Genomic DNA, 19,450 nt, shown 5'->3' with positions numbered 1-19,450 from the left:
CATTTTTTATAGCAACCTACCTCCTATCATGTGGAGGTCCTGAATTAGGCAGTTCTTGATATTTAAGTACTACTCCCTGCTTCTGACGGTATGTATTCAGTTCCTCCATGAAGAAACCTGCTGAAAGATCACCAGCCATTTCTTCTTCCCGTATCCTACAATGGAAGAGACATTTGAATGAGTGATGCTCACAGAACATATTTAATCTGAGTTTCCCAATGCAGTTTAGGAGACAGAGGGGTTGGGGAGACTCCCCTTTATAGGACTCATCTCAGTCTCACATAAATGCAGAGACTTTCTTTCAAAACCGTTCTTTCTTTCTCATTCACTGCACAATAAAGTTAATTTCTCCAAAATTTTCTACTTTAAAAACTCAACTTGGCCAGGTATGGTGGCTCACGCCTATAATCCCAGCCAAGGCGGGCAGATCACCTGAGCTCAGGAGTTCGAGACCAGCCTGGGCAACATGGCGAAACCCCATCTCAATTTTGAAATTGTTTTAAAAAATAAAGGAAAGAAAAAAAACTCAACTGGTCAGTGAAAGGGGGTCCCTCTCTTTAACTCTGCTCTGTGCTTCCACTGAGTATCAACTACATGTTTGCCTACCTGCTTAAAAAAGTAAAAAGGCTGCAGGATTGTAGAATGTTTTATGTTGAGAAGAAAAAGATTTAGAGTATATATAATAAGTGAAGTGGAGTGGTAGCATGGGGACAGGCTGGGAAACGAACGGGCAGGCAAGTGTGCCTGTGTGGACGTGGATCCTGCCGGAAGCCAGGCGGAGGAGAGCTCAAGCTAAGGGTGATCAGCCCGTGACCTAGATCTCTAGACAAAATAAAACAAGGAAAATATGCTAGAATCAAGAATGATGGATCGATAGTTGCAGTCCAGCTTCGTACTACAAATGAGTGCCATAAAACCTACTATACTTGTCACACAGGTTTTAAGATGTTGCAAGAATTGTCATCAAATGACATGCTTTTACTTCAACTTAGAACTGGAACGACACTTTCTAGGAACAATACAATTTGCTTTCATCACATAAAAATTTATACTGACAGATTTGAGGATTTACAGAAGTCGTGTTGTGACCCATTTAACATACACAAAAACTAGCCCCCAAAAATTTGCATGTAATTGACTTAGATGATGCCACTTTTCTGAGTGCAAAATTCCGAAGACAGCTTGTACCTGGTTGGAAGCTTTGTCCAAAATGCACGCAGATAATCACGGAAGTGTGGATGTTGATTCTGAAGACCGCCAGAGAAGCAAACCTGAGTCAGATGGAAGAACTACTAAAGTTTTGAGGTCATTACAATTTACAAATCCAGGAAGGCAAACTGAATTTGCTCCAGAAACTGGTAAAAGAGAAAAAAGAAGGCTTAAAAAAATGCAACCGCTGGTTCTGACAGACAAGTGATACCAGCGAAGACTAAGGTCTATGATAGCCAGGGTCTCCTGATTTTTATTGGGACGGACCTCGATGCCTCGATGAAGATTGCTTAGGATGTTTCTATGCTTGTCGTGCCTGTGGTTCTACCAAGTGTGGAGCTGAATGCCACTGTGACCGCAAGTCACAAAGTATGAGCAAACTGAAATTGAAGGAGGAGAAATAATTCATTATAAACATGCTGGATAATCTGTGGTATCAAACTATGGGGCCTTTAAAGGTCTTTATTTCTAAAATTCTGTTACTCTAAGATACATTTTAAGCTTGATTGTCAAATGACAAAGATTTTAAAATCACCTCAATGTGCACGAATTTTTCATCTTGGGTGCTTTAAGATTCACTATTTGATATAAATTCAGATAGCCTATTTCTCAGTAGTCAGCATTAAGCCTGCCTGGACCAATATAAACATGTAGGGTGTAGGCAGGTCCTCAATGTGCACGGTTCCCATGGGCACAAATTTCAGTGACCTAGATTTAGTTTAAATACCAGTTTCCTTACCAGGAAGGAAAGGAAACTGGTAAGGAAACTGGTGTTGTTTAAACCTAGGTTAAAATTTTAGGTAGCACAGTATAACTCTGAGTAATTACAGGAAGTACAAACTTCTCTGCTAGTTCTTCAGTCTACAAATCACGATGTAAATAACAGATATGCTTCATGATCACTGACCAGTCGTGTTACTTGTTTCAAATTCTTCCAGTGGTTGGTCCCTGTGCATCTGTTAATCAGTTCACTCACAGCAGAGCACGTAGTTACACTGTCTCTTTGTCCTCCACCTGACATTTTATAGAAGTGAACAATCGAAAGAACTGGCCAACAAAGATGAAAGTCCAACAAAGCAACGAAAAATGATAACACTGGAAGTGAAATTTGAATCAAACATAAATGGATTTGTAGAAGTAGTCACTGATCATGGGAATGTTGTTCTTCCTGCTGTGCATTCATAGGAGCTTAGTGAAGGCAAACTTATCAACACAAATAAGAAAAGTGATTGCAATAAAGATAAATATGTCCCAGAGGAAGTGACGGTAAAAAAAAAAAAAAAAAAAACAAAAAAAAACTTCACACTAAAGAGCATTTAATGTGAATACAGAAATACTTCACAACATTGAAAGCACAAGCAATAAAAGGCTGGAAGCTGACCCAAACTTAAAAGGAGTATGACAGTTTGCCATGAATAGAAAAGATGCTTACTCAGTATCATAAGTCACTTGGCAGAAAAAAAGGCAATCCCTATTCAAACTACTTAGTTTTCACAATGAAATAAAACACTTTAATTCTATTTTTAATGTTTTAAATTACAGTGTACTAAATATTTTTAAATTTTTTTGCATTTTTTTCTACATTTATAACTGACCTTAAGAGTTTTAATATTTTAGCAGAATTTTAAAGGTCATGGAACAATCATCATTTTCCCCATTGATTATTAAGATTGCTTTGCATGGCCATTTTTATGGTCCCACAGTACCATGCAAAATGAGGACCGCTTGTAGCCGGGAACAACACAGTGCTTGCTTCAGGGAAAACTGATTTACACAGAAGTGACTAGTTGAGTGGTAAACTATTCTGGAAATAATCTACATATCTAAGTGCTGAAATATATTTCTCTTCTCCCCACGTATTCTTCAAATAAAAAAGTGTTAATACTTTAAAAAAGTGAAGTGTATGAAATCATGAAGGATTTAACTGTATGGACATAGATTTCTCTATGAAATCCCAAAAATCTCCCCTCTGAATTTTGCAGAAATCAATTTTAGGACAATTTAACCACTGAGTAAATTAAGACCTCTGTTTATAGGTCTCACTGGACCAAGTCTATAGCAATGATTTAAATTATAAACAAAATTTAGAGGATATAAAATATAAATGTACAAGCCAAAACTATAAAACTCTTAGAAGAAAATACGGGGGAGATCTTCATGACTTTGGATTTGGTGATAAAATCTTAGCTATGACAGCAAGAGCACAAGCAACAAAAGAAAACAGAGATAAATTGGGCTTCATCAAAATTTAAAACGTTTGTGTATCAAAGGACACTATGAAGAAAATAAAATGACAATCTACAGAATAGAATATTTACAAATCATATATCTGATGAGGGTCTAGTAACCAGATATATAAAGAATTCTTACAGCTCAACAACAAAAAGACAAACCACCCAATTAAAAAAATAGGCAAAGGGGCTTGAACAGACATCTCTCCAAAGAAAATATGTAAATGGCCAATAAGCACATGAAAAGATACTCAACATCATGAGTCATTAAAGAAATGGAATTCAAAACCACAACTAAATACAATTTCACACCCACTAGTATGGCAATAATAATAATAATCAGGAAATAATAAAAAATCAGTGTTGGTGAGGACATGGAGAAAATGGACCCCTCAAACATTGCTGATAGGAATGTAAAACAATACGGTTGCTGGGGTTCCTCTAGAAGGTAAACTTTGAGTTATCATAAAACCCAGCAATTCCATTCCTAGATATTTCAAAGAATTGGAAAACAGGTTTCCAAACAAAGACTTAGACAGGAATGTACATAGCAGCACTGTTAACAATAGCCAAAAGGTGGAAACAAACCAAGTGTCCATCAACGGATAAATGGTGAACAAAATGTGAAATATATCTACACAGCGGAATATTATTCAGTCACAAAAAAAATGAAGTACTGATACATGCTACAACATGGATAGGCCAGGCGCCGTGGCTCATGCCTGTACTCCCAACACTCTGGGAGGCCGAGGCGGGCGGATCACGAGGTCAGGAGATCGAGACCACGGTGAAACCTCGTCTCCACTAAAAATACAAAAAATTAGCCGGGCGCGGTGGTGGGCGCCTGTAGTCCCAGCTACTCGCGAGGCTGAGGCAGGAGAATGGCGTGAACCCAGCAGGGGGAGCTTGCAGTGAGCTGAGATCGCGCCACTGCACTCCAGCCTGGGCGACAGAGCGAAGACTCCATCTCAAAAAACAACAACCACAACAACAAAAACATGGATAAACCTCAAAAACATTATGCAAAATGAAAAATCCAGACATAAAATTTCACACATATTGTATGATTCCCATTTATATGAAACTTCCAGAATCGGTAAATCCATAAAGGCAGAAATCAGATCCTGTAAACCTCTTAATTCTTCTTGGAAAGCTCTTTTGATCTTCTTTCTTCCAGGGCCACTCTTTCTGTTTTTTGTTTTTTGTTTTTGAGACAGGGCCTCACTCTGTTGCCCAGGCTGGAGTGCAGTAACATGATCTCAGCTCACTGCAGCATCTGCCTCCCAGGTTCAAGCAATTTTCCTGCCGCAGCCTCTCAAGTAGCTGGGACTATGGGACTACAGGTGCCCACCACCACGCCCAGCTAATTTTTGTATTTTTGAGGTTTCCCGGTGTTGGCCAGGCTGGTCTCCAACTCCTGAGCTCCAGTGATCCACCAGCCTCAGCCTCCCAAAGTGCTGGGATTACAGGTGTGGGCCACCACGCCTGGCCGGGCCACTCTTTTTAACACACCTTAATCTTTGTAGCTCTAAATGCTGGTATGGCCCAACAATCCTCTTCTCTTCACTCCATACTTTCTCCTTAAGGTGATTTCTTTCACGTCCATGATTTCAGTGATCATCTATACGCCATTACCTCTAAAGTTTACATATTCCTTATGAACCGCTCTGAGTTTCAGATCTCTCTATCCAAATTCTCCACTTGAACATCGTGAACGAACTTTAAACTCAAAATATCCTGTACTGCATGTATGAGCTTCTCCCAAGCTGGTTTGAAGTTTCCTTTCACAGGAAATGACTCCACCATCTATCCAAGTCTGAAAGCCATCAATCTGGGAGGCATCCTTGACATTTCCTCTCCGTGCCTTCTAATCTATAACTAAGTCCTGTCACCAAAATCTTTCTACTTCTCAAAGATGTCTACACTTACCATCCTAGTTCAAGCCAACACCACCTCATTCCTGGATTGCTGTGAGAATCTCAGAACCAGTTCCGACAGCTACTTCAATTCCTTCTCTGCCCTGCAACCATTGTGATTTTTTTTTTTATGTTTTAAAATTGTGATAAAATACACATAACATGAAATGTACTCTTTTTCAATGTATTAATTCCCTGCCTTTAAATACATTCACAATGTTGTGTAGCCACCACCACATCCACATCCACAACTCTTAATCTTTCCAAACAGAAAGTGTGTACCCATTAAACAGTAACTCCCCATTTCCCAGTCCTTTCAGTCTCTGCTAATCTCTTTTTTTTTTTTTTTTTTTTTTTGAGACAGGGTCTCGCTCTGTTGCCCAGGCTGGAGTGCAGTGGTGTGATCACAGCTTACTGCAGCCTTGAACTCTGGGCTCAAGCGATCCTCCCACCTCAGCCTCCCGAGTAGCTGGGACCATAGGCGTGGGCACCATGCCTGGTTAATTTTTTACATTTTCTAATCTCTTTTCTGTCTCTGTAAATTTGCCTGTTCTAGGTACCTCATATAAGTGGAATCAAACAGTATTTGTCCTTTTGTGTCTGGTTATTTCACTTAGCATAATGTCTTCAAGGTTCATCTATGTTGTAGTATATGTCAGAATTCCTTTCCTTTTTAAGGCTGAATAATATTCCGTTGTGTATATATACCATATTTTGTTCATGCATTCATTTATGAATGGACACTGGTTATTTCAACCTTTTGGCCATCTTGAATCATGCTGCTGTGAACACTGGTATACATATATCTGTTTAAGTCCCTACTTCTGAATATTTGTGGTATATAAGTGGAATTGAATCACATGATAATTCTGTTTAACTTTGTGATGAATCACCAAATTGTTTTCCACAGTGGTTACACCCATGTTACATTTCCACCAGCAATGCACGAGGGTTCTAATTTCTCCACATCCTCACCACCACTTGTTATTATCTGTTTTCTTTTTTAATACAGCCACATCATGATCTTTTTAAAACATCAATTCAGTGGCCAGGCGCGGTGGCTCACACCTGTAATCCCAGCACTTTGGGAGGCCAAGGCGGGCAGATCACCTGAGGTCGGGACTTCAAGACCAGCCTGACCAACATGGAGAAACCCCATCTCTACTAAAAATACAAAATTAGCCGGGGTGGTGGTACATGCCTATAATCCCAGCTACTCGGGATGCTGAGGAAGGAGAATCACTTGAACCCAGGAGGTGGAGGTTGCGGTGAGCTGAGATCGTGCCATTGCACTCCAGCCTGGGCAACAAGAGCGAAACTCCGTCTCAAAAAAAAAACAAAAACAAAACAAACAAACAAAAAAACATCAATTCAATCATGCAGTCTCCACAAGCCGCTGAAATTGTTTATGTCGAGGTTACCAATGGCTTCCCTATCACTAAATCCAGTAGTCAGTTCTCAGTCCTTCTCTACTTGACCTACAACCAGCATTTGATGGGGTTGCGCATCCTCTTCTCCCTCCTCTCCCTGTCTTAGCTTGGACTTTTAAGACACCCACTCTCCTAGTTTTCTTCTTTTGAGACAGAGTTTCGCTCTTGTTGCCCAGGCTGGAGTGTGATGGTGGCATCTCGGCTCGCTGCAACCTCTGCCTCCCGGGTTCAAGCGATTCTCCTGCCTCAGCATTCCGAGTAGCTGGGATTACAGGCGCCCACCACCACGCCCGGCTAATTTTTTATATTTTTAGTAGAGACGGGGTTTCCCCATGTTGGCCAGGCTGGTCTCAAACTCCTGACCTCAGGTGATCCACCCACCTTGGCCTCCCAAAGTGCTGCGATTACAGGCATGAGCCATGGCACCTGGGCCTGGTTTTCTTCTGTTCTGACAAGCTACTCCTTTTCTGTCTCCTTTCCTGGTTCATCTTCAACTTCCTTTCTTCTATTTTTTTTTTTTTTTAACCTTTTCTATGGTTCTAACTTCCCCTTTTCTAGATATTCTAGCATCACTGGGCCCGGTCCTTAGACTTGCTCTTTTCTACTTGGACTCACTCCCCTGGTGATCACCTCCAGGTTTGTGGCTTTAAATTCCACAGACACAATGATGGTTCTCAAACGCACGCTTCCACCATGGACTCTCTCCTGAACTCCCAACTGCCTCTGTCCAACCTGCTCCCTCCTAAAATGCCCTTGACTCTGTTCCTTCTGCTGTCTTGGCCTGGTCAATTTCTACTTCCTACAGATTTCAGCTCAAAATCCCAGACACTCCTTCACAGGCTCTTCCACAGTGCTCATCCCCTTTATTAAAATTGCTTATTTAACTATTTTCCAAAATAGAGCATGAATTACTACAGGTAAGGGACCAGGCTCAATAATGAATGAGTGAGTACCAAAATATCTCCAGAAACCCCATCCAGGACTTGTCACCTGCTTTTCTCTACATTTATAGTGCAATATCTGCATTCTCTCTGTACCCACCAATATCCACTCATCTATCAGGATCAACACAGCCTTCTTTGAGGCTGGAGGGTCAGCTAGTATGGGCTTGCCACTCCACCTTGCCCAACCTTCATCACAGCCCTGACTGCTTTTTAAACTAATTAGTGAGCTCTTTGGGGAGCAGATTCTACATCTTATTCACTCATCTGGAAGAAACCTCCATCATAATCACTAAAAAATAATATTTGTCCATCTTACTAATGCCCAGAAATTATTTTGGCTATGCCTCCACTTCCTTTCCAGCAGACTACATACAGCCTGGCCAACACGGTGAAACCCTGTCTCTACTAAAAATAAAAAAATTAGTTGGCTGTGCTGGCGGGCACCTGTAGTCCCAGCTACTTGGGAGGCTGAGGCAGGAAAATCGCTTGAACCTGAGAGGCAGAGGTTGCAGTGAGCCCAGATCGTGCCACTGCATTCCAGCCTGGCGACAGAGTGAGAATCTGTCTCAAAAAAAAAAAAAAAAAGAAAAGAAAAGAAAAGAAAAGAAAGAAAATGTCACCAGGTGATAACTACTATGTTGACAACCGAAGTAGTGGAAGGGGGAACAGCAAGGGCAGAGCGGGGTTTCTTGTATAGGCAGGTTGTGTGAGGAAGGCTGCTCTGATAAGCTGGCATGGGAAGCAGTGCAGGATAAGGGAGGGATTTCCCCATGCAGTTATCTGGGGAAGAAGCTTTCCAGAAAGAAGAAACAGGCAGTGCAAAGGCCTAGAGGCTGGAGGATGCTTGGCTGTGCACCAGGAACAGCAAGGAAGCCAGCGTGGCCGGAGTAGGGGGTGCGAGGGGCCTTGCCTGTGAGCCTTAATAAATGTTTATAGGATTCTGATGAGACAGGAAAGCTACGGGGAAGGTCGGAGCAGGGCAGAGTCTGGTTCTTACCTAAAGGAACATTCCAGATGCTGAGGTGTGGAGAAGAGGTAGGGGGTGGAGGTTCAGGGGTGAGGATACGGAGTGGGAACAGGAACTGCGGCCAGGCAATTGGGAAACTACTGCAACTCTCCATGTAAGAGATTTTTAGCCAAAGATTGTTCAGCCAGTCTATGAGTATTTCAGGCCTCCGTATTTTCCATGTGTCAAGCCACTAGGCCTATTCGTCTTCCACTAGACCCCGCCCCACAACTGCTGCCTGGGAAATATTTGTTACTTGCACTGATAAAAATTCTTCACGGGAAGGAAATGGCTTTCAGTCCCCACCCCGCTCCATGATCCTTTCCCTGGATTTGGGGAGGGCCCCACACCCGGGCTGCGGACCTGGGCCTGCTCTCCCAGTGCTGACCCAGCCGGGGCCAGGGGCTTCGGATCAGCGTCCGCGTCCTGAGCTGGGGACGCAGGATTGGCGAGTCCCGCCCCGGCTGGGCCTGCAGCCCCTCGTACGTGGCCCCCCGGCCCCCGCTCCCCGCGCTCCCTCGGCTGCCCCCTGCCCTGCTCACCTGCGCCGCCGCCGCCGCCGCCGCTGCCGCCGCCGCCGGCCGGAGACCCGCGGCTTCGGGAGAGCTGGCTCTCAGTTTCGTTTTCCCCTTGGACTCCGCCTTCCCTGCAGCCGCCCGGCCCCCTCTCGCACAAGCCCTCGTCTGCTACGGGATTGGGGTAAATTGGCGCTGGATCCAGAGTGCGCGCGAGAGGCACTGGCGGGCGGGCTTGACACCGGCGGGCGGGCTTGGCACCGGCGGGCGGGCTTGGCACCCACGTGCAGCCCCTGCACGGCCAGGACCCCGCACCCCCATCCCCCGCCCCCGGGGCTCCTAGGGTTCTCCGCTGGCCTAGTCCGCTGGCCGCACTAGGTTCTCGAATCAAGGGTTCCACTTACTCTCAACACAAACATTTGGGGTGGGGTTGGGAAGATGGGTCTTACCAGCTCCATTCTACAATAGAGGAAACTGAGTAAATGAACTCACCCAGGGGTCCTGCCGCTCGTAAGTGGCAAAGCCAGGATTCAGTTCAAGTCGGGGCGCGTAAACACCAAAGCACTCTTTCCCTCTTGCCACACCGCGGCCCCCTCACCTTTACAAGCCTGGGGATCAGAGGCCTGGGGGCGTAATCTCCTTCACTCCGCTCCCACCCATCCATTCATGAGCAGACACTTGCCAGCCGCTGTAAAAGCACCTGTGGGCCAGTCCTGCTGCTAAATAGAGCCACCTGCTTCCTACAGTACCCCAGGGAGCTTCCTACCATAGTCCAACACCAGTAGTCCTCGATTTATAGAAATTCTACTCACCTGATGGACTGCGACACACTCCCAGAGTCACACAGAGTTCCAGAGTTCATTGGCACAGTGACTAATGAGTATTGACGCACAGAGAATTTGGATTAACACAGGTAGTAAGCAGCGGAGTTAGAATTATAACCAGGAGTTTGTACTCTCAATATCTTAGCTGGGATAAGAGAGGAAGGTGGTCCAAAGACAGACCTCAAATATACATTAAATATTATGCCTAGGCCGGCGCGGTGGCTCATGCCTGTAATCCCAGAAATTTGGGAGGCTGAGACGGGCGGATCACCTGAGGTCAGGAGTTCAGGACCAGCCTGGCCAACATGGCAAAACCCCGTCTCTACTAAAAAACACAAAAATTAGCTGGGCGTGGTGGCAGGCACCTGTAATCCCAGCTACTCCAGAGGCTGAGGCAGGGAGAATTGCTTGAACCTGGGAGGCAGAGATTGTAGTGAGCTGAGATCATGCCACTACACTCCAGCCTGGGTGACAGAGTGGGACTCCAATTCAAAAAAAAAAAAAAAAAAATTATACCTAGGCAGGCATCCTCTCCAGCCTCCCTTCTCCATCCCCCAACAACCCCACATTGCAGGGTATCAACAACTAAAATCTACACTTTCCTTGTAGCTCTGGTCCTGGGCATAGCTTAAGTCCCCTATATGAAAAGCACTGGCGGGAGGTTTAGAAGGTAGACATGAGGCAGAGCCATCTTTTTGTGGCATTTCCAGGTGACAAGAAAACTCTGACAGTGCTGGGTGTCCATTTGGCAGCTTTGTGGGTGTGGGATGGCTGTGGCAGCAGCAATGGCAGTAGCAAGGACAAGTTTTTCCGACTTTTTGAGCCCCTGAACTGCCCAAGAGAGCTTAAAGAATGAAAAATGGCAAGCTTAAGCATGATCAGAGGACACAAGCTTTTATGACTGTACCAGAAAACCCTCCTATTTCAGGGAGCCTCAGGGGTGATGTAAAAATCTGCCTTCTCTACTGGGGAAAGATTTGGAAGGAATGATATCAGAGGGTTGGTGATGAGGTCCAGGGGAATGATATGATATGGGTGAACCTCTTGGAATGGGCAGAGTGTGAGCATATTGGACTCCCTGAGGAGCCCAATTCCCTACTGTCTGGGCTCTCAGCTGCAAAGCTTGGTGCTGCAGGCACCAGAATTACAATATAATTGTTTTGAGACAGAGTCTTGCTGTGTTGCCCAGGCTGGAGTGCAGTGGCACAATCTTGGCTCACTACAACCTCTGCCTCCCGGGCTCAAGCAATTTCCCTGCCTCAGCCTGCCAAGTAACTGGGATTACAGGCGTGTGCCACCGCACCCAGCTAATTTTTGTATTTTTAGTAGAGAAGGGGTTTCACCATATTGGCCAGCCTGGTTTGGAACTCCTAACCTCAAGTGATTCCCCCACCTCGGCCTTCCAAAGTGCTGAGATTACAGGCGTGATCCACCACGCCCAGCCTAGAATTACAACAAAAATTTTCATTTGCAGCCTCATCAGGTCTCTTCTGTGAACATTGAGGGCATTGATTGTGAAAGAATGAAGCCCTGGGAATTTGGGTGGATTTGAATGAATCCAAGTGCCACTGCCCTCCTAAATTCTGCTGTGTCTCCACAGGCTTCCCACCATTGTCTGATAAGGCTGGTACAGCCTACATTGAAAAGCATGAAACAGTCACCCTGCAAGGAGGTGCTGATTCTCCAAATATCCTATCTCTACCTGTGCCTTCACTCCTAGAACTAGAATCAGATGCTAATGCGCCCCAAGAGGATATGGACAAGATCCGATGGAGGGGTGATGCTTTACACAACAAAAGAGCAACAGAAAGCAAGAAATAGACATGGCAATGAGTCTAAAGATGACATGAAGAAAGCTGAAAGTTGAGGCTGAGCGCGGTGGCTCACGCTTGTAATCCCAGCACTTTGGGAGGCCGAGGCGGGCGGATCATGAGGTCAGGAGATTGAGACCATCCTGGCCAACATGGTGAAACCACGTCTCTACTAAAAATACAAAAATTAGCTGGGCGTGGTGGCATGTGCCTGTAATCCCAGCTACTTGGGAGGCTGAGGCAGGAGAATCGCTTGAACCAGGGAGTCGGAGGTTGCAATGAGCCAAGATCGTGCCACTGCACTCTAGCCTGGCAACAGAGCAAGAAAAAAAAAAAAAAAAAGAAAGAAAGTTGATGTACTGCCTCTAGCAGTGGGAGCGCTAAGCCAGTTTGCCCAGTTGGTTTACTATAATATCAGCCTAGTGGCAGCTCACACTAAATGTAAATGTAATGCCAAGTAATGCAGATGAAGAAATCAAAAATACTTAGGGAGTCAGGAATATTGGAGTAGATTCATCTTATGCAACCTAGTCACTTACTTCCTAACCATGGACCCCAAGAAGATCCAAAGGCCCCTCCTTCAGTGGCTTGTACAGAGCCAGTGGCTGGCAATGCAGCTGATGTTCAGAGAGTTGGAAGGAATGATATCAGAGGGCTGATGATGAGGTCTAGGGAAATGATGTGCTTGAACCACTTCGAATGGGCAGAGTGTGCATATTGGGCTCCCTTTTGAATGTTCACCAAAGGCAACCACTTCTAAAGAGGCTTTTGAGAAGCAGTTGAGCAAGAAGACTTCTGTTAGCCTTTTCCCCAGCTATCCCTGTCCTTGTTTTAACAAATAAAGAGGCTGTGACAGCAGGAATGGAGGATATGTGTGAGTTTATCCACATGGGCTTCTCAGGCCTTACTACATAACTCTTTGTGAATATCAGTATGGTTATTGACCTATAGTCAATCCCATAAGTCTATCTCTTTTAATACAGTGACTTTTAGATCAAAATGTATAATGCTAAAGCAACGAATCAGACACAGATAGAAGAATCTTGTATGTATCAATTATTCTTAATTCTCTTTTTACTAGCAGAGGAAAAATAATAACTGTTATTCCTGCTTTTGGAAATTGTAGAGTGGTCCATATTTATGTTGTACCATATCTCTTGTGGCTCTTTTCCCCAGATGTTTCTGCTTTAGTAATTTGTCTTGCTTACTTATAAAATCTTCTTGTCAATAGTCCCCACATGCACATTATTATAAAATCATCGCTATGGTCTGAATGTTTGTGTCCTCCCTAAAACTCATAAGTTAAAAGCTAATCACCAATGTGATGGTATTAGGAGGTGTGGCCTTTGGGTGGTGGAACTGGTGCTCTTATAAAAGAGGCCCCAGAGATCTGCCTTGTCCCTTTCATCATGCAAAATACAGAAAGAAGGCCGGGCGTGGTGGCTCACGGCTGTAATTCCAGCACTTTGGGAGGCCGAGGTGGGTAGATCACTGGACCCCAGGAGTTCAAGACCAGCCTAGCCAACATGGCAAAACCCTGTCTCTACTAAAAATACAAAAATTAGCTGGGCATGGTGGTGCATGCCTATAGTTCCAGCTACTCCAGAGGCTGAGGCAGGAGAATTGCTTGAACCTGGGAGGCATAGGTTGCAGTGAGCTGAGATCATGCCACTGCACTCCAGCCTGGGCGACAGAGCGAGACTGTCTCAAAAAAAAAAAAAAAAGAAAAGAAAGAGAGAGAGAAAGAAAAAAGAAAGAAAGAAAGAAAGAAAGAAAGAAAGAAAGAAAAAAAGTCAAGCCCAGAGTCATCAAGGGCTTACAAGACACTATATTTCTTGCACCCTGGTTGCCACTTTAACCTCGTCTCTTGTTTCTCTGCCCCTCTTTCATTCTCCTCTAGTTACATTGTCCTCCTTGTGGTTTTTCAAGAATGCCAGGTATACTACTGTCTCAGTGCCTTTGTACTTGCTCTTCCTTTTGCCTGGAACCTCGTCCTTCAGATATCTGCAAAACTCACAGATCTTGTTGAAACGTCACTTGCTCGTGAAGCCCCCTGACTACACTATTTAAGTTCCAATCATTACTGTCACCCTGTTGTCACTCCCTATCCCCCTCATTCTATTCTATTTCCCCTCCATGGCACTTATAGCCTTCTATTATATAATACAACTTATTGATTTATTGTCTTTGTTGTCTCCTTCCTCTGACATGTAAGGTCACAGGGACAGGGATTTTTGACTGTTTTATTCGCTAATTATTTCATTGTCTAGAATAGATCTGGGCCAAAACTGGGCTGCTGCCTGTTTTTGTAAATAATGCTTTATTAGTGCACAACCACATTCATTCATTTATATATTGTCTATGGCTGCTTTGACACTAAGATGAGTTGTGTTGAGTCACTGTGACAGAAACTGCATGACCAGTAAAATTGAAAATATTTACTATCTGACCCTTCACAAAAAATGTTTGCTGATCCTTGTTCTAGAATAATGACTGGCCATGGAGGAGGAGTGGAACTAGCAAGGACACTGAGGCAGCAGCTAATAGGGAAACCAAGAGACGTGGACTCCTACAAGCCAAGTGAAAAAAAAATTTTTCTGGGAGGAAGGCGTAATCCACTATGTCAAATGCTGCTTAACAAATCCTTGTTGAATGAATACTGGGAGACAGATGAAGGCCCCAGTGTTCCTCTCCCTGATGCTATTCCTCTTCCTCTTCTCAGCAGAGATAATCACTCATTTAAGTTATTCACATTCATGACTTAAAGGGTATTACCTCTGTATGCATTCATTTTTAAAAATAAAATCTTCATATGTTTTAAACTTGCTTTTTGTATTCATTTTTTTCTGAAAGTGGTAAAATACACATAACATAAAATTCACCATTTTAACCTTTTTTTTTTTTCTTTTTGAGACAGAGTTTCGCTCTTGTCACCCAGGCTGGAGTACGGTGGCATGATCTCGGCTCACTCCAACCTCCACTTCCTGGGTTCAAGCAATTCTCCTGCCTCAGCCTCCCGAGTAGCTGGGATTACAGGCGCCCACCACCACACCTGGCTAATTTTTCGTATTTTTAGTAGAGACGGGGTTTCACCATATTGGGCAGGCTGGTCTCGAACTCCTGACCTCAGTTGATCTGCTCACCTCAGCCTCCCAAAGTGCTGGGATTACAGGCGTGAGCCACCACAGCCAGCCTAACCCTTTTAAAGCATATGATTCAGGGGGACTTAGTACATTCACAATATTTTGCAACCATCACCACTGTCTAGTTTCAAAACATTTCACCACCCCAGAAAGAAACCTCATATCGATTAAGTAATTCTTATGTGTTTTAAGAGTTATTTACTTTACCATGGTCAGCCTGGTGATCAAAAATAATCATAATAAATAAAATTTAAATTTAAAAAGATATTTACTTAATATACATAGCTCTAATTCATTTAACTGCTGAATATTGCTATTAATATTTCAAAATTTTCTTATCCATTCTTCTCAGTTTTGTTTTTAAATTTCTCACTATTTACAAATAATGCTGCAATGAAGATTTTCCTTCATGTTGCCTTATACAAATAAGGAAGAGTTTCTCTTAGATATACGCCCAGGAATGTAATTGCTGGATTGTGAAGTATATGCACAAATAACTACCAAATTTCTTTCCAAAATGTACAAGAGTATACTTCTATTTCATCTCTCTTATCCTTTGTCTCATTGTTGTCATAGATTTACTTCTATATATAAGCCCCAAAATACATTGTTATTACTTTTGCTTTGAATAGATAGATAATTATCTTTTAAAGAGATTATAAAGACAGATTTTTTAGATAGAGTTTCACTCTGTTACCCAGGCTGGAGTGTGGAGTGCACTGGCGTGGCAATCTCAGCCCGTTGCAAACTCTGCCTCCTGGGCTCAAGCGATTCTCTTGCCTCAGCCTCCTGAGTAGCTGGGATTACAGGTGCCCACCACCACACCTGGCTAATTTTTGTATTTTTAGTAGAGATGGGGTTTCACGATGGTAGTCAGCCTGGTCTCAAACTCCTGATCTCAGGTGATCCACCTGCCTTGGCCTCCCAGAGTGCTGGGATTACAGGCATGAGCCACCACACCTGGCCATGGGGAAATATAGTTTATATATACCCACACATTCGCCATTTTTGGTGCTCTTCATTCCTCTGTGTAGACCCAAATTTCCATCTGGCATCATTTTCCTTCATCTAAAGAACTTCTAGTATTTTTATAGTACATATCTGTTGGAAATTATTTTTTTCAGGCTTTATTTGACAGAAAAAGTATTTATCTTTTTTTTTTTAAGACAGAGTCTCGCTCTGTTGCCCAGGCTGGAGTACAGTGGCACGATCTCTGCTCACTGCAAGCTCCGCCTCCCAGGTTCATGCTATTCTCCTGCCTCAGCCTCCCGAGTAGCTGGGACTACAGGTGCCCACCACAATGCCTGGCTAAATTTTTTTTTGTATTTTCAGTAGAGACGGGGTTTCACCGTGTTAGCCAGGATGGTCTCGATCTCCTGACCTTGTGATTCGCCCTCCTCAGCCTCCCAAAGTGCTGGGATTACAGGTGTAAGCCACCGAACCTAGCCAGAAAAAGTATTTATCTTCTTTTCTGAGAGATATTTTTGACTGATATCAAATTCTAGGTGGACCGAGATTTTCTTTCAGTCTTTCAAAGATATTACTCTATTGCCTTCTATCTTGCACAGTTTCTGATGAGAAGTCTGTTGTATTTCTTATGTGTTTCTTCATATGTAACATCTTTTTTCTTTAGCTGCCTCAAAGATTCCTCTTTGTCACTGGTGTTCAGCAATTGCATTAAGATGTGTTTTGGTGCCATTTCATTATGTTTATTCAGCTTGGGGTTTGTTGAACTTCTTGAATCTGCAGATTTATAGTTATTTGAATTTGAACAATTTCAGTCATCATTTTTTCAATATTTTTCTGTACCTCTTTCCTTTTCCTGATATTCCAATTACATGCAAATTTGCTTGATATTGTCCCATAAGTCACTGAAGCTCCATTTATGTTTTTCTGTAGTCTTTTTTTTTTCCTGCCTTCATTTAGAATACAATAGTTTCTATTGCTATGCCTTCAAGTTCCCTGGTGTTTTCTTCCTCTCCATCTAATCTACTGTTTATTCATCCAGTGTATTTTTTATTTCAGATATTGTGTTTTTCATCTCTAAAACTTCCATTTGGGTCTGTTTACATTATCCATTTCTCTTCTCATCATTTTTTTACCCATTTGAGCATATTTATAAAATGTATAATAGCTCTTTTAAGATATTTATCTGCTAATTCCACCATTTCAGCCATTTGTCTGTTTCTATTAATTGATTTTACTCCTGGATATGGATCATGTTTTCCTATTTCTTTTTATGCTTGAAAAATCTTTATTGGATGGCAGACATAGTGTTGGGGCTTTATTTTCTTAAATTCATTTTTTAAATGTTGGACATTTTCTCTAGCATTTTTTTTTCAAACTGGTAAGCAATTAAGTTACTTGAGTTCATTTCAATGCATTCTAGGCTTGCTTTTGTTACAGCAGGGCTAGGGCTAATTTAGCCCTACTTCTAAGGTCTGAACATTCTGGGAAATCTACCCAATGCCCTGGGTATTAGTCTCTCCACTTTGACTGATGGGAACACAAACTATTTCCACCTCTGAATGAGGTCCAGGAAAATTCTTTGGCTCACTGCTTTCCAGTAATCCTTTCCTTGTCTTGATGGGACTTTACACTGTCTTTGTGAAGTTTTATTGCATGCATACACATATCTGCACTCAGTTAAAGATTAGAAAGATTCCCTCTGCAGATCTCTGAGGTTCTTGTTATGTTAAATTTTTAACATACAGTGCTCTTTTCCCCAGCAATGTGCTCTGAAAATCTAGCCTCCTCAGCCTGCCTGACTCCCAATATCCAACTCCAATTTTATGAGACTTTTGTATGATGTTCCTTTTCCCTGTACTGCAGCTTGGAAACTGCCTATAGATAGCACGTTCAGGAAGGTGTAGGGATCAACTCACTTGTTTACTCCTTCTCAGAGATCCCAGTATTCCTCTGACTGTTGTTCAATTTTCCTAATTACTACATTTTTCTCATTATCTATTCATTTACCATTTGGATGTCCTCTTCTATAAATTACCTGTCTATATCCTTTACACTTTCTTTTAAGAGACAAGGTCTTTGTTGCCCAGGCTAGAGTGCAGTGATACAATCATGGCTCATTGCAGCCTCAACCTCCTGGGCACATGCAATCCTCCTGCCTCAGTCTCCTGAGTAGCTGGTACTATGGGCACACACTGCCATGCCTGGTTAATTTTTTTTTTTTTTTTTTTTTTTTGGTAGAGATGAGGTCTTCCTATGTTGCTCCAGCTGGTCTTGAGCTCCTGGCCTTAAGTGATTCTCCCTCCTCAGCCTCCCAAAGCACTGAGATTACAGGCATGAGCCACAGCACCTGTCTACATTTTTTTTCCTATTCGGCTATATTTTATTTCATCTATTGATATTAGTTGTTCTTTATATACTCTAGATATTAACCTTTTATTTAGTATTTTCTCTCCTTCCTTCCTTCCTCTCTCTCTTTCCCTCTTTCTCTTTCTCTCTCTCTCTTTCTCCCTTCCTCCCTTCCTTCTTCCCTCCCTCCCTCCCTTCCTTCCTTCCTTCCTCCCTCCCTCCCTCCCTTCCTTCCTCTCTCTCTCTTTCTTTCTTTTTTCTCCCCTCCTTCCTTCCTTCCTTTTTTTTTTTTTGACAAAGTCTTGCTCTGTTGCCCAGGCTGGAGTGCAGTGGCATGATCTCAGCTCACTGCAACCTCTGCCTCCTGGGTTTAAACGATTCTCCTGTCTCAGTCTCCCCAGCAGCTGGGATTACAGGTGCACGCCACCACATCCAGCTAGTTTTTGTATTTTTAGTAGAGATGGGATTTCCCCAAATTCGCCAGGCTGGTCTTGAACTCCTGATGTCAAGTGATCTGCCCGCCTCAGCCTCCCAAAGTGCTGGGATACAGGCATGAGCCACCTCGCCCAGCCAGGATTCTTTCTTTTTAGAACATTTTCTGTCTTGTTAGTTCCACATGCCTACTTGAGGCTCTGTGGTAGAAAAAGTCTTGATGGGCCGGGCGTCGTGGCTCATGCCTGTAATCTCAGCACTTTGGGAGGCCAAGGCAAGTGGATCACCTGAGGTCAGGAGTTCAAGACCATCCTGGCCAACATGGGAGAAACCCTGCCTCTACTAAAAATACAAAAATTAGCCAGGCGTGGTGGTGCATGCCTGTAAACCCAGCTACTCAGGAGGCCGAGGCAGGATAATCACTTGAACCTGGGAGGTGGAGGTTGCAGTGAGCCGAGATTGCGCCACTGCACCCCAGCCTGGGTGACAGAGTGAGAGTTTGTCTCAAAAAAAAAGAAAAAGAAAAAGTCTTTATGGTAAAATAACACTCTCTCTTACCTTTAGCTTTGAATTAAAGGTCATATTAAGTAGAAATATAAGGTCCCTTGAGAAGGGGCCTTCCTAAGGCCTACTGCAATGGCATACATGGAGCAGATTAGCAATGCATTTTTCTT

The 19,450-nt window shown here is 43.3% G+C and overlaps 1 protein-coding gene and 1 pseudogene across 17 annotated transcripts in view; one reads left to right on the top strand and one right to left on the bottom strand.

Annotated features, from left to right (window-relative positions):
• The window catches only part of EIF2AK2 (eukaryotic translation initiation factor 2 alpha kinase 2), a 52,977-nt gene extending 42,959 nt beyond the window's left edge, over positions 1 to 10,018 (bottom strand). For 3 of the 17 annotated variants that reach the window (XM_054677123.2, XM_063788792.1, XM_063788796.1), the window contains exons 1-3: positions 9,279 to 9,562; positions 1,189 to 1,271; positions 21 to 155 (exon numbers count right to left, since the gene is read on the bottom strand). In XM_054677123.2, coding sequence (XP_054533098.1) covers positions 21 to 139 — 119 coding nt within the window. In that variant the 5' untranslated portion in view covers positions 140 to 155; positions 1,189 to 1,271; positions 9,279 to 9,562. Of the gene's footprint in view, positions 1 to 20; positions 156 to 1,188; positions 1,356 to 1,476; positions 1,590 to 9,278 lie in introns of those variants that run through there. The other 14 variants (XM_063788791.1, XM_063788795.1, XM_063788798.1 and 11 more) reach the window with 9 other exon arrangements.
• On the top strand, positions 705 to 1,636 carry LOC129140992 (ARL14 effector protein-like; annotated as a pseudogene).
• Positions 10,019 to 19,450: the final 9,432 nt, after the last annotated feature.

The sequence above is a fragment of the Pan troglodytes genome, chromosome 12, assembly GCF_028858775.2.
Source record: "Pan troglodytes isolate AG18354 chromosome 12, NHGRI_mPanTro3-v2.0_pri, whole genome shotgun sequence".
NCBI lineage: Eukaryota > Metazoa > Chordata > Mammalia > Primates > Hominidae > Pan > Pan troglodytes.
The sequence above is the reverse complement of the archived record's forward strand: the minus strand, read 5'-3'. Positions and strand labels throughout refer to the sequence as shown.